Genomic DNA, 14,679 nt, shown 5'->3' on the forward strand with positions numbered 1-14,679 from the left:
CTGTCTTTTACTATCTAAAAATCTACAAACTCACATATTTACTCAATTAATCAAGAAATAATTAAGTTTAAGATTATATATAATATAATTAATAAGTTACTATAGTCTCTTCTCCTTCTCTTTTCCGTTCTTTTTTGTGTACATATTTTCCTTCCGTCTTTTTTGATGTAACTTTCCATTTTCACTTAAACTCTCTCTTCATCTCGTCTCTCTCACTTAAACTCAGAGAGAACAGATAGCAGACTCATATTTAAGGATTCCAACTCTAGTTTTATCGTCTAAAAACAAGGTAACCACTTCAACTTTTCTAACAAACTAACTCGTACTGAATTCAACAATGATATCACAATGCGTTATCAAAGTAGTAGCTAAGTTTGAGAATCTGTGTTTTGTTACTGGCTCAGATTGAAATATTTGTTTTTAATCTTTTGTATTGGGTATAAAGGAGAATGGTTTTAAAGAAAGAACAGACAGCAGACTCAGATTTAAGGATTCCAACTCTAGCTTTATCATCTAAAAACAAGGTAACCACTCAAACTTTTCTAACAAACTAACTCATACTGAATTCAACAATGATATCACAGTGCGTTATCAAAGTAGTAACTGAGTTTGAGAATCTATATTTTGTTACTGGCTCAGATTGAAATATCTGTTTTTAATCTTTTGTATTGGGTATAAAGGAGAATGGTTTTAAAGAAAGGACAAACAGCAGACTCAGATTTAAGGATTTCAACTCTAGCTTTATCGTCTAAAAACAAGGTAACCACTCAAACTTATCTAACAAACTAACTCGTACTGAATTCAACAATGATATCACACTGCGTTATCAAAGTAGTAACTGAGTTTGAGAATCTGTGTTTTGTTACTAGCTCAGATTGAAATATCTGTTTTTAATCTTTTGTATTGGGTATAAAGGAGAATGGTTTTAAAGAAAGAAAGTGAGGGGGTTAAGTTAATCCTTGATTAATTATAGTTTTAAAAAAATTAAACATAATTAATATGAGTTTTGGGTATATTTGATATATACTAAAGTTATATTGGATAGATATGTGAGTTATTAAATTTTAGATGGTAAATATGTAATTATAAAAAATTGAATGATAAATATGTAATTTCACAGTTTTTGAGTGGTACAATGAAATTTAATAACTCACATATTTATCCAATATAACTTTAGTATATATCAAATATACCCAAAACTCATATTAATTATGTTTAATTTTTTCAGACACAAGGACCTGGAAATTTCATTGTACCACTCATAAAATAAAAGGCATAAGATATTTTGTTGGGAGAATTTCATTGTACCACTCAAAAACTGTGAAATTACATATCTATCATTCAATTATTGAGTGATGCTTCTATGGACATAAGGACCTATTTGTAAAATGAACATATTTTTATTTTCAAAGTTCAAACAGTCGATCCGAACTGTTCATCTTGTTCTCCATATTAATATGTGCTTGGAGACCAAATTTTATATTTTTCTGATTTTTTTTACTATTTATTAAGATGGGTACAAAAAATATCAAATTTAGACCATTGAATTTTGTACCCATCTTAATAAATAGTAAATAAATTCAGAAAAATGTAAAATTTGGTCTCCAAGCACATATTAATATGGAGAACAAGATGAACGGTTCGGATCGACTATTTGAACTTTGAAAATAAAAATATGTTCATTTTACAAATAAGTCATTTTGTCCATAGAAGCCTTTGCCTTGACGGCGCAAGTATGAACTATGAAGTATACTGTATACTCCCAGGTACACACTGTAAGAACGTAAAGTGTAATAACATATTTTGAGGGTTTAGATTGAAAAAAAATCAACCCCTGCATCACGTGCAGTGCACGCCCCCTCAAAACCCTCTCAAATCGACGGCGCGCCAAGTGAAAAACCCTAGCACCCAAACCCTCTTTCCTTCTCTGCTCGGCGAGTTGATTGAGGTTGTGCAATCATGAGGAAGAAGGTGGATGAAAGAATTCGAACCCTGATCGAGAATGGAGCTAATCTCAGGCACCGCTCCATGTTTTTCATCGTCGGAGACAAGTCCCGCGACCAGGTTTCCTGCCTCCCTCCATTTCCCCTTTTTCTACATGCTAGAAACATCCCCTTTAATGGTCTGGGTTACCACCAAATAACTAACCTGACTTGCTGTCACGCAGTTTTTAAGTGTTACCAGTATTTAATTGGGTGATCAGCCCAGCTGTGTCCCGATTCACCGCTTCCCTGCTTAGAAACAGTGAGCTTGCTGTGTTATATTCTGGTGTTTGACAATTCTTCATGTCTCCTGAAAATATTATGATCGAATTTATCGGTTTGGATTATTTGCATTATTGACCCGTGAAATTCTCTTCTTTCCTTTTTTGTGGAGAAGTTGCACAAGTTACCATCTAAGTTGGGTTGCTGTTGGTCTTTTGATAAGAGGGTTTTAAATCATTTTTTTTTTTTATCTTTTCAGCATAAAGACTTGATAACAATTGGAACCTTTTACCAATATGCAGATTGCAAATCTTAACATGATGTTGAAACATGCGTCACTTAAGTCACGCCGCTCGATATTATGGTGCTACAGAGACAAGCTCGAGATCAGCAGGTATACTATTGCAACAATTGAATTCTCATGCATATTTTCTCTCAAGGAAGCGCAAGTTGAAGTTGTTATAGCCTGATCATATTGTTTTGCATTTGATAGTCACAAACAGAAGCAAAAGAAACAAGTAAAGAAACTGATGGCTAGAGGGTTGCTGGACCAGGAGTTGGCGGACCACTACACACTCTTCCTTGCCACAGAAGACATTACTTATTGCTTGTACAAAGACTCTGATAGAATTCTGGGAAATACATTCTCCATGTGCATCCTTCAGGTCCTTATGTCTGCTTCTTTCTTTGGTATCTTACAGAAATGCATCATAGATTGTAATCTTATGCTCCACTTTGCCATGGGAGAATTGCTGAATTTTTGCTTGTTCAGTTCATTTGTTTTTGTTTAGAAAAGCTGCATAAATTGTTGTTTTGTTTTGTGTTTGCTGGGTTTTTGACATTTTAGGATTTTGAGGCCTTGACGCCTAATATACTTGCAAGAACCATAGAGACAGTGGAAGGTGGTGGTTTGATTTTATTGTTGCTTCGTTCTCTGTCCTCCCTGACTAGTCTGTACACCATGGTCATGGTATGTTTAGTCTCTCTCTCTCTCTCTCTCTCTCTCACACACACACACACACAACCACCTCTTTTCTCCTACACATACAGACAGAAAAGAGCACATGTCATAGTAGAAAACCCAAAAAATAATGGTAAGATTTCTATTGTGAAATCTTATTGCTGATGAGAACAGGAAGGGAGTAGGCGCTTAAATTTTGAATGTCTGTCAATCTAATATCATCTATTCTGGGACGAAATGACACAGGATGTACATGAGAGGTTCAGAACAGAATCACACACTGAGGCTGCCACAAGGTTTAATGAGAGGTTCCTCCTATCAATTGCATCATGCAAAGCATGTGTTGTAATGGACGACGAGCTCAACATCCTTCCGATCTCTTCTCACATTCGCTCTATCGAGCCTGTATCTACATCTGAGGTAAAACATAAAATAAAGGATATATTGACTATGATTTTATTTTGCTCTACTCCTTGTAACATGTCCTTTTCTTTAATTTTGTTTAAACACAATGAAGGACTCAGAGGGGTTGTCAGAAAGAGAAAGGGAACTGAAGGATCTAAAGGAGCAGCTACGTGACACCACCCCAATGGGGCAACTAGTTGGCAAGTGCTGCACCATGGATCAGGTTCTCACATATTCCACCCCTTTTTGGATATATCATTTCTGTTCCCTTTAATCTCTACAATTGGACTGAGACTGATTCTTCTCTTGTAAATTGTGGTAGGCGACTGCGGTGATTAGTTTTCTTGATGCTATATTTGACAAGACACTTCGACGCACTGTTGCATTACTGGCCAATCGCGGTCGGGGGAAATCGGCAGCTCTTGGCCTTGCTGTAGCTGGTGCAGTTGCTGCTGGGTGTGTTACTTCCTCTAGTTTTAACTAATGATATACAATGTGGTACTTTCATATTTTGTAGCTGGTAACGAGAGGGCATTTTTGTTAGACAAATTTGGCTGGTTAGGCCCAGAGCACCTTATAACAACATTTTTTATTACTTTTCCGTACATGCATTTTCTATGCTTGCTTTGTTTAAGGGTTTCCAGGTTTTCTTATGGGAGAAGCAATTGTGGAGTAACAACTTGGTTTGTTTTAGGCTTTTCTGCTAGATTGGATGCATTGTTTTGTTCTCTCTGAAAGCATAGCCAATTTACATGTTCTAGTCTTGTTTCAGGTACTCAAATATTTTTGTGACTGCTCCAAGCCCAGAAAATCTGAAGACTCTGTTCGAGTTCATCTGCAAGGGAATCAATGCACTTGAGTACAAGGTCTAATATGACCCCCTCATTTTGATAATAAAAGAAGTCAACTTTTGTATTGTCTTTGTGAATTTCAAGTAGGATTTACTGAAAGGTTACAGAATTTTATGTCATGAACAGTTACAATGGTCTTAATTTTATATTTTAAATGCTAGTTAATATTCTCCGTATAGCAACAGTAGCATATATTGAGTCTCCTTAAGTGGCCTGAATACATTAAATGCAAAGCATTACCATAGTGTACTAGGTTCTCTCTTGTCATTGTCCTGCCTTTAATGTTTTGTAATTTGTGAGAACTATAACTGTATAGTTTGCGCATGAAAACTTGCTGTAGGAGCATTTGCATTATGATGTGGTTAAGAGTAATGATCCAGAGATGAAGAAAGCAACTATTCAGATAAATGTCTACAAGCAACATCGGCAGACAATCCAGGTACTTTATTTATAAATTCAAGCCACTGGTCACCTCTATTGACATTTTAGTTCTCAATTCTCTGTTTCAAAATAAACAAGTCTTTGGTGTATGAATTCTTCATTTATGAAAAAATTCCTAATTGTGTTTTTCATTTGCAGTATATTAGGCCACAGGAACATGCAAAACTATCTCAAGTAGAGCTACTAGTGATAGATGAAGCTGCAGCTATTCCACTGCCTATTGTAAGATCCATGCTTGGGCCTTACCTTGTTTTCCTTTCATCAACTGTTAATGGGTATGGTTTGTATTTCCTTTTGATATTATCTATCCACTTGAATAGATTTACGCTTGCTAACTTTATAAATTATGTTTTTCATTAACTTGTAATAAAATCTCTGCGTGAAGGTATGAAGGAACAGGCCGATCCTTGTCTCTGAAGCTTATTGAACAACTGGAGTCTCAAAGCAAAGTGTCGGTTCGAAGTGGCAATGGTTCTAACTCTGGTAGTTTCATTGTTTTCTTACATTTTTCTGTGGCAACTTTTATAGTCTTAAGAGAAACTTTCATAACCTTGTGTATCTCTGACTACCAACAAGATAAGCTGGCCTTATCCAGCTATCTATTGATTCTTATACCCAAATGCCTTATTAAATTGAATAATTTATTATGTAACTGATCATTAACTAGCACTGGCAGATTAATTATTTACTTAATGCAGATAGACAAAATCATTTATTAATCCATGCATTCCATGTTCATAAGCATTTGAATAGAAAGAACATGCTTAATGATTCTGAGACTACAATATTACCCTCATATACAAGAACATTTTTTTTTTTCAATTTAAGGGATTCAGAGAACTTTTCACTCAATCTTACACAGATATTGCAAATGCTTGAGGAGCAAAAAGTTTACTAATGATTTTTTGGCCCCTGATTTAATTCGGCTAGTTATTCATTCATATATCCTCAGATACATGGACAGTACTTTATATATAAGAGGCTATTTATGCACTGCATACTAGAAACCTAGTTCAGTTGTAGGATTCTGAGTACTGTGATGCATTTTTACTTGTCAATAGGTGTTTGAATTCATTGTGATGTTAAGATTCTGCTGATATGTATATCTTTGTCCTGTAGGTCGAGAATTCAAAAAGATCGAACTGAATGAATCAATCAGGTATGCACCTGGTGACCCAATTGAGTCATGGCTGAATGGTCTGCTTTGCTTGGATGCTAGTAACTCTATTCCTAATATTACTCGGTTAGTTTTTCCTCTGCCTTTTGAATGCTGGTCTGTTGTTGTTCTTAATTTTTTACTTGTTAACTTTGTTGTTATTTCTAGATTGCCACATCCAAAGGAATGTGATCTTTATTACATCAATCGGGATACTCTCTTCTCATACCACAAGGAGAGTGAGATATTCTTGCAGGTAACTCTTAATTTATTCGAAGTTTTTGCTTATTTTCAAAATGTAAGGTTTTACTTTTACTTGTGGAATGATCGGTGCGTTCTGGAGTGCTTGAAATGACCAAAACTGTATGAACTTCAGTAGTTGTTAGAGAAAAGGAAACAAGAACAAAATAGTGGGATTTTTTTTAAGCAAAAGTTAGTATATTATGTTGATTAATAGACTGAAATTAAATATTTTTTACCAATATTGCAGAGAATGATGGCCCTTTATGTTGCGTCGCATTACAAAAATTCTCCAAATGATTTGCAACTGATGGCTGATGCCCCTGCTCACCACTTATTTGTCTTGCTCGGTATTGTTCTAATTTTTAACAAACCATGTTGACATTTAGTTTAATTGAGCATGGAAAATGCCAATTGTTTTTTACCTGAAAGGTGATTTTTGTTGTTGTTGCTAAAATGTACTTTCTGCAGGTCCTGTTGATGAGACAAAAAATCAACTTCCAGATATTTTGTGTGTCATTCAGGTTCTCGCCTTACCCTGTCCTTGATTTGCTTTTAAATTCTGCCTGATTATTTGAAGCATGTAAAAGAAAATTCTTTGGTTATCTTGGGTTGGACAGGTTTGTCTGGAAGGACAAATATCTCAAAAATCTGCAATGAGAAGTCTGAGCGAAGGGCGCTCACCAGCTGGTGATCAAATACCCTGGAAATTTTGCGAGCAATTCCAAGATGAAGTTTTCCCAACTCTCTCTGGGGCTCGAATTGTGCGCATAGCTGTCCATCCTAGTGCCTTAAGGGTACTCCTTTTAATGTCATGATGCTATTAATCCTAGTATTGTACAGCTTTTGCTTTGTTTAATTTAAATATTGAAACATATAATGTTTTATGATTATTTCAGCTCGGGTATGGCTCAGCTGCTGTAGATATGCTAACAAGGTAACAGTTTTTAGTAATCTGAATTTCATTTGGTGTAGATGCACAGGTGTCTATTTTCTTTCTTTCATGCATAGTCATTAGATGCTAACTTTTGTAGTACTAATAACTGTGAAGGTACTATCAAGGACAGGTTACACATTTTGCTGAGGATGATGATATGGTGCCTGAGGAGTCTTCTGTAAAGGTCACTGAAGCTGCTGAAAAGGTCTCTTAGTTGTGAATTGCAAGAGTTAACATAATCCATGTTAAGAGAAATAGTTTTTAATGTCCCTTTGTTTTTCTAAAAAATCATTAAGATTCTAAATTTAACCTCATTATTGTGATGACATGGTGCTGCATTGTTGAGCCTGAGACATCTGATTGTATCAGAGTATCCTGATAGGGAAAAAATCAACACCCTGTTATAATTAGAACAGAGTGGATCAAGTGTGTATTTAGTAATGGCACAAGCATGCACGATAATGGCAGCAGATGCAGATTTTAGGGCATACAGGTCTAGATTGCGTGATTCCAGATTTCCTGCTCGAAAATCCTGGCACAACTCCTTTACAAAGTTCTTACTAGAGCATGTCACATGATTTTGTTATTCACCAGGTCCACATTAAATACTGGTTGAACCTACTATTTAGTGACCTTGTAGCTGGGGCTGTGCCTGGGGAATGTAACAGAGGATTTGGATTTTGATCCTGTGGTACAAACTGCAATTCTGACCTGACCAACAAGTGCCCTATTTAGCCGCCATAATTAAACCAAACTCACTCTGACCAGAAGCAGAATATGAATTAATACGGACAGAAGTGACCGCAGTTAGGTGTGACTTGAACTTTACCTGAGTCAGAATCTGTCTAAGCCGAAACCTGATTGTAGATAATTGGTGTAATCAATCTGCTGAAATGAACCTGTTTAATTAGCGAGGTAATAAACCTAGTTACGGTCCTGATATTTTAAATTGACCTAAACCTGAGCTGACCTGAGATCCAAACCTGGAATGATTGGAATATGACCCAATCCATTCTAGTTGCCACCTATGGACAGCATATGTTGGTACTGGTAAAAGAAAAAAGTTGTATTGGTGTGAAGCCTTTTCAATTGTCAATTACTTCAAAGAACTACAGCATAAAATAAGCAATTTGACCTGGTACCAGATTATTGTTCTAGATTGGTTTATATATTCTAGTGTTTAGGTCATCACTTTCCTGTAATGTTTGCTTAAAGAAAGTATGGTGGTATCTGGTTTTATTTATTATCTTAAAAAGGATAATGTATAATTGTGTAGGCATCATTGTTAGAAGAGAGCATAAAGCCGAGAGCAAATCTACCTCCCCTTCTCTTACATCTCCGCGAAAGACGGCCTGAAAGACTTCATTATTTGGGTGTCTCTTTTGGACTAACTCTCGATCTATTCAAGTTCTGGAAGAAACACTATTTTTATCCTTTCTATGTCGGCCATATTCCAGTAAATATTTTCTTTTTGTTATTTTTGTTAAGGTTCATAGTCTTTGATTGTAGTACCGACTTCATAAATCTCAGTAATAATTGATTCTTCCTTCTTTGTCTACGTATCTTATAATAAATTTGACTTATAAATATGATCCATGAAAATCCATCCAAGAAAAAACGAACAAAGAGCAAGTTGCCAGATTTCAAATTTATTGCTTATGTGCTGACCAATTTAAGCTTTGAACCTGTACTGCAATGGTTGTATATTTGTATGAACTGTTATTGTTTTGATTTTAGCTGTACTATTTCGGTTGAATGCAGAGTCCTGTTACTGGTGAACACACATGCATGGCTCTGAAGCCAATAAATAATGATGATATTGAAGTCACTGGATCCAGTAAATGTGGCTTTCTCGAACCCTTTTACCAAGGTATATTTTGGTTTTATTTCATGTCAGGACCATTTCAATATTATTTAATTAGCATAGATAACTATTCCAATGGAAATTACTTTCTTAAATATTTTGTGGTGTGCCTTCAGATTTCAGGCAAAGGTTTAGACGATTTCTCGGTTCATGTTTTCGCAATCTTAATTTTTCACTTGCAATGAGGTTAGTGTTTAGTACCAAAAATCCCATTTTATCCTTTTCAATTATGCAAACCCATTTCAGTTGATAATTGTGTTTCTTAAAACTATTTCTAGTGTCTTGGCATCAAAGATAAATTTTACAGACCATGAACCGGATCCGTCTGAAGACACAACCGGTGGTTCGAAACAAGGAGGCGACTTATTAACCCCTTATGACATGAAACGGCTTGAGGCTTACACAAACAATTTGGTTGATTTTCATATGGTTAGTCCTCAATTTACATCTACATTTGATTACATTTTTATTTTTCTACGGGACAATCTATTCAAGTTTTTCATTTGGTACTATTTGTATTTTGCTGAACAGATTCTTGACCTGGTGCCTATGCTAGCACACCGATATTTCCAGGAGAAAATGCCGGTCACATTAAATGGCGTCCAGGGGGCTATACTACTATGCATGGGTCTACAAAACAAGGATTTGACTGCTGTAAAGGTAGGTTAAGTTTTCAACTTTCGAAAGTCGGTTTTATGGAAACAAAAATAGTGAGTCAGGATTGTAAGCTGTTGAAGTACCATATGTCACTTAAACAGTCACTTAAACAAGTGGCATTCTACCATTTTGAAGCAGTAAAAACATTGGAGCCTTTTTTTTCCTACTTGCCAGGATGAGCTAGGTTTGGAAAGGGAGCAGATACTTTCATCATTTATTAAGGTTATGAGGAAATTGTATGGCCATCTCCAGCGTGTCGCCTCTAAAGAAATGGATGTTTCTCTACCTCGTCTTAAAGATGTAATTAATGTCATTCAAGTTATTTGTACTATTTTTCAGGATTTTCTTTCCACGCTATCAGCAAAGAACTGTTTCTTAACATGTTTTAGTTTCGTGCTTGAAAACTAACATTTCTATTAATTTGGCTATGTTAGATTGATTTTGCACCTCTAACCAAATCATTGGATGAAGATCTGAATGAAGGAGCCAAGGAAGTTATGGTTTGTATTTACACACCTTCCTCTCTGCTTTTCATTTCCCACTTGATACAAATGTTAAGTTCTATTTATACTCACAAAATAGGAGAAAACATTGCCCATCTGTGTCCCTGTCCTCTCCATTTCAAAGGAGTTAATATCTGTAACTCATTTGGGTGCAGAAAGGATGAGCTAGAGTGCAGTTTGAGAATCTTTAATAAAATTAACATAAACTTATTTGGGAGAAGGTTCATATATTATTTCTGAAGGCAAATATCACACAGACAACTGAAAATTTTGATGACTGAAAGTAAAAGAAAATTCTTTTTCCTTGATTTGGTTATTGTATCAAAATTTTATAAAATTCTTTCAGGAGAAAATGAGGGCGAAAAATAAAAGCATGTTGGACCCGGAGTTGCATCAACAGTATGCAATAGATGATGAATTGGGAAAGGCTCTGAAAGGTGGAAATGTGTCAGCGAGTGGCCTTGTTAGCGTAAAATCTAACAAGACCCCAACAGATAGTAAGCATGGGAAAAAGAAGCACAAGGATGATGGTAATAGTTCCAAACGAAAAGGAAAACACGGCGACAAATCTTCATCCAAGAAAAGAAAATCATTAGGAAATTAGATTGATATTTATAGAAGGTATTGAGATTATTTGTAATGTGTCATGTAGTTTTTTTTTTTGTTTTTTAAATTATTTAACAACAATTTTGTCTGCTTATTGTTTTTATTTTCTTGAAGAAATTATTTAAACAGTGTAATGATTTAAATCATGAGGAAATCAGATTGATATTTCTGTATGATTTGTTTCCGGAGCCCTGCTTTGTACCTTTTCTATTTGAAGCATTTTAACATCATTTTTCACGAGTACCTTTTGACCCCAGATGAAAGTTTTATTACTCAATGCTGTACCTTTTTTGACCCAAGCAATACAAGAACAAGATATTTCATTTAGTCCTGTTGATTTCAATTTTAAATTATAAGTTCTATTCGTTTATTTTTATTAATTATTTATTTATCTATTTATTCTTTCGTGGTGGTGGTAGTTTATAAGATTAGCTTTTTAGGAGCTTGTGTAGTTGTGTTTGTCATTTAATTATTTTCCGGAGAAAGGAAATAATTTTGAATTCAACTTGTTCATTTGGATGCTCAAAACGACTGTAGTGAGATTAAAATTAAGGAGTCCAGAACTGGTGGGTCTAGTGAGCGGAATATTTTTTGGGAGAATTTTATGTCTATACTATGTTACTCGGATACTTTCAATATAGGCTCCGTATCCATATCGGATATTGATACGCGCTTGATACGTATCTGATACGCCACTTGGCGTATCAGATGAACTGGTGTATCCTTTACCACCTGATATGGTCTTCGATACGTGTTGACACGCAGGGATACGGTGTTCTCTGTCTGGATATGCACTCGGATACGGCCATACCCCCCTCGTAGACCCATCCACCGTACATAGACCAACTTCTAAAATTTATATTCTAGAATGGAACCTGGATCATTTGTATTATAACCGCACCCCTTCGCCACTGGAATACATCATGCTTTGTGTTAAAACAGAGTTTTTTTTTATTTAATCTATAGTTGCGTTATAGTATCATCTCCTCTCCAGAATTTTTGATAATTAATTTATATATACAAGTGTTCAATTAATATTATAATTAAAATAATAATAAAAAATATACATAATAGACGTATCGTATCCATGATTTTTTAAAATTATCGTATCGTATCTAATACGCAGGGCCGGCCCTGGTGCTGGGCAGCCAGGACGACCGCCCCGAGCCCCAAAAGAAACAAAAATATTTTGCATATATTAAAAAAAAATAATCTGTATATACTATATATTAAAAATAAATAAAATATTAGAGCCCAAACTTTGAATATTCAAAGGGTTCAAACTTTTCTATAAATAGGTATGATCTATTTACATATCAATAAAAAATTGTGTATATCAGTATTGTAAATAACGGTATGCGCTTGTCGAACGAACTGGATACTGTCAAGCAATTAATTTGTATGCGGCCGATTAATTAGAATTATGCGGACAATTTTGTATTTTCATTAAAATTATGTGTATATATTCATAATTTATTAAAAAAAAAATTATTTAACTTAGTTATATTATTATAACATGAAACTACGCTTAACAATACACACGCACTTTACATGTGTAAGTAACACATTTATTTAATTAAAAAATAAATTTGAGAATTAAGCATTTTCAAACACTAACAATATATTATTTGAAAGACATAAAACATTCCAACATAAAATCACTAAAGTTAGTTTCTAATAACAACTTAATTTAATATATGAACATGATGTACTAATTGAAAAAATTACATCAGTAAGTAAGAAAAATATATGATATATATATAATAGAGGAATTAATCAATTAATTCAAAATAAGTAAGAAGACAAAACATATATAAAAAAATTGAATGTATAGCCAAGCACAAATAAAATTGTAATACATGTTTATGAAACTTATTATCACACAGTTACAAAAAAAATAATGTAAAAATAAATAATCACTGGAATAAACAAAAATAAATGGAAATAAACGGACGATCAAACGAGAATAAACGAAATAATTGGGAATAATCGAGAATAATCGGCCAATTAATCGGAAAAATTCACTAATAGACTTTCGATAAGTGTATTCATAACTGTTTGACAGCCATTAACAATTAAACAGGCATACAATAGGCCATTAAGCCCGTTTTTTACAACACGGGTATATATAAAGGGTCCAAAAATTTCTTCCGCCCCGGGCCCCAAAATCTTTAGGACCGTACCCGTATACAATAGGCTGATACGATACCCGTACTCGTATCCATGCAACACAGTGTATATACCTCATAAATATAAAAAACTCTCATATTTATTCAATTTATTATTTTTTTCTATTAAAGCTCATTTTAAATTTATGAATTTCTCATTTTACTCTTTATTAAAAAAATATATATAGCTTGTGTAAGAAATATTTAGGCTTCTAATTAACATGTTTATGTTTATAAGGACAAATAATTTATTTCCCTACTTGTGACGTAAACATGTATATATCTAAACAAACTATTTGCTCTAACAAACTGACCAATTTGATTGTTTACATGGCACTAGTGTATTATCAAAACAAAAACAAAAATCAAATTTTGTTATAATGATATACCACTCTATTAAAATCATTTAATTCAAAAGATATGGTACGCACCTAAAGTTAATGCACTTTCCAAATTATCACATAAATGTCAGATTCATTGAATTGTAATGATATATCAGGCTTGGGTGTTATGGATAGCATAAGGTCATCCGTGTTACGGCCTAAAAAACCTATCGTATAAACTTCAAACTTCAATTTAAGTAGTTCAATAAATTGGTTATATAATAAACTTGTAGAATAATAATTATTACTATTTTTGAAATTTTTTTAATATTTTTTATGATTTATGAAAGATGGCAAAAAATGGTCTAAAAATAAAAGAATATTGTCAATATTTTAGGCCATTTTTTGCAATATTTCATAAATCATAAAAAATAGTAAAAAAATTTCAAAAATAGTAAAAATTAGTATTCTACAAGTTTATTATATAACCAATTTATTGAACTACTTAAATCAAAGTTTGAAGTTTATACGATAGGTTTTTGAGGCCGTAGCACATGACTTTATGCTATCCATAGCACCCAATTGGAATTTGGAAACGAGGTATAAATGTTATCTTAATTTATTTAATTGTTAAATAGATTTAGTTTTAGAAATCAATCAGAGAGTAAATCCTCGGCTTTTGTGAAGGAAAGACTGAAAAAGAAACTTTCGGTTGTCTTTTCGACGAACTTCTTTTAAACCTCGGCTTGAGTTAGAAGTAAAATTTTTATTTTATGGTTTTTTCGCAACTTAAGCCTAAGCAAAGAGAACAGCCGTTTCCCTACACGAAGATGAAACCTCAAACTACACATGCCTTAATAGGCAAAAGAAATTAATTGGATTATCAATTGTATCTATAATTATAAGTGGATTACTGTTAATCTTGGAACATTTTGTTGATGATACATTTCTCCTTTCCTTTCCATTTCATTTACAAGATATGTAAATAAAACGGTCATCTCTAATTTTTTATTTGTGATAAGAGCGCTGTCTTTCTCCAATCTTTTTATTTCCTAGATTTTTAATTTTTGCGACTTTCTCCAATAATCTTCTGATATCCAGTGTCAGTTCCCAATTTTTGGATTGATCTATGATTTTCTCCATTTCAATGTTCAAAATGAACTTCTATAAATGAGGAGAACGCAGCAGGAAGAAATTAAGCAACTAAATTATTGTCCTTGCTCAAATTCAATACAGAAATAGCCACCTGAAATTGTCAATCATAACACAAATAATCTTAAGAAGTACATCAATCTACCAGCATCATATGAAGAAAAAAGTGTCACCATAAACCACTAAATTAATTCCATGCATGGCAGTCCCA

General features: G+C 33.8%; 1 protein-coding gene across 1 annotated transcript; it reads left to right on the forward strand.

The window, feature by feature from the left end:
- The first annotated feature begins 1,845 nt into the window (after positions 1 to 1,845).
- Positions 1,846 to 10,998, forward strand: LOC144563481 (RNA cytidine acetyltransferase 1-like). Its single transcript, XM_078312957.1, has 26 exons — positions 1,846 to 2,064; positions 2,507 to 2,598; positions 2,698 to 2,869; positions 3,052 to 3,174; positions 3,412 to 3,585; positions 3,683 to 3,793; positions 3,893 to 4,026; positions 4,343 to 4,436; positions 4,762 to 4,860; positions 5,001 to 5,137; positions 5,248 to 5,345; positions 5,982 to 6,105; positions 6,187 to 6,274; positions 6,509 to 6,608; positions 6,730 to 6,782; positions 6,879 to 7,055; positions 7,158 to 7,195; positions 7,310 to 7,400; positions 8,472 to 8,651; positions 8,957 to 9,065; positions 9,176 to 9,245; positions 9,338 to 9,488; positions 9,591 to 9,719; positions 9,891 to 10,016; positions 10,151 to 10,216; positions 10,566 to 10,998. The coding sequence occupies exons 1-26, from the start codon at positions 1,960 to 1,962 to the stop codon at positions 10,821 to 10,823; spliced, it is 3,099 nt and encodes a 1,032-aa protein (XP_078169083.1). The 5' UTR covers positions 1,846 to 1,959; the 3' UTR covers positions 10,824 to 10,998.
- Positions 10,999 to 14,679: the final 3,681 nt, after the last annotated feature.

This window comes from Carex rostrata, chromosome 12 (genome assembly GCF_964058835.1).
Source record: "Carex rostrata chromosome 12, lpCarRost1.2, whole genome shotgun sequence".
Lineage (NCBI taxonomy): Eukaryota > Viridiplantae > Streptophyta > Magnoliopsida > Poales > Cyperaceae > Carex > Carex rostrata.

What these genes read in the sequence shown, in the direction of transcription:
- LOC144563481 (XM_078312957.1), top strand. Translation starts at nt 1,960, where the DNA reads ATGAGGAAGAAGGTGGATGAAAGAATTCGAACCCTGATCGAGAATGGA. An exon ending in TCTATTCCTAATATTACTCG is followed by an intron (nt 6,106 to 6,186) that starts GTTAGTTTTTCC and finishes TGTTATTTCTAG; the next exon opens with ATTGCCACATCCAAAGGAAT. An exon ending in AAGGAGCCAAGGAAGTTATG is followed by an intron (nt 10,217 to 10,565) that starts GTTTGTATTTAC and finishes AAATTCTTTCAG; the next exon opens with GAGAAAATGAGGGCGAAAAA.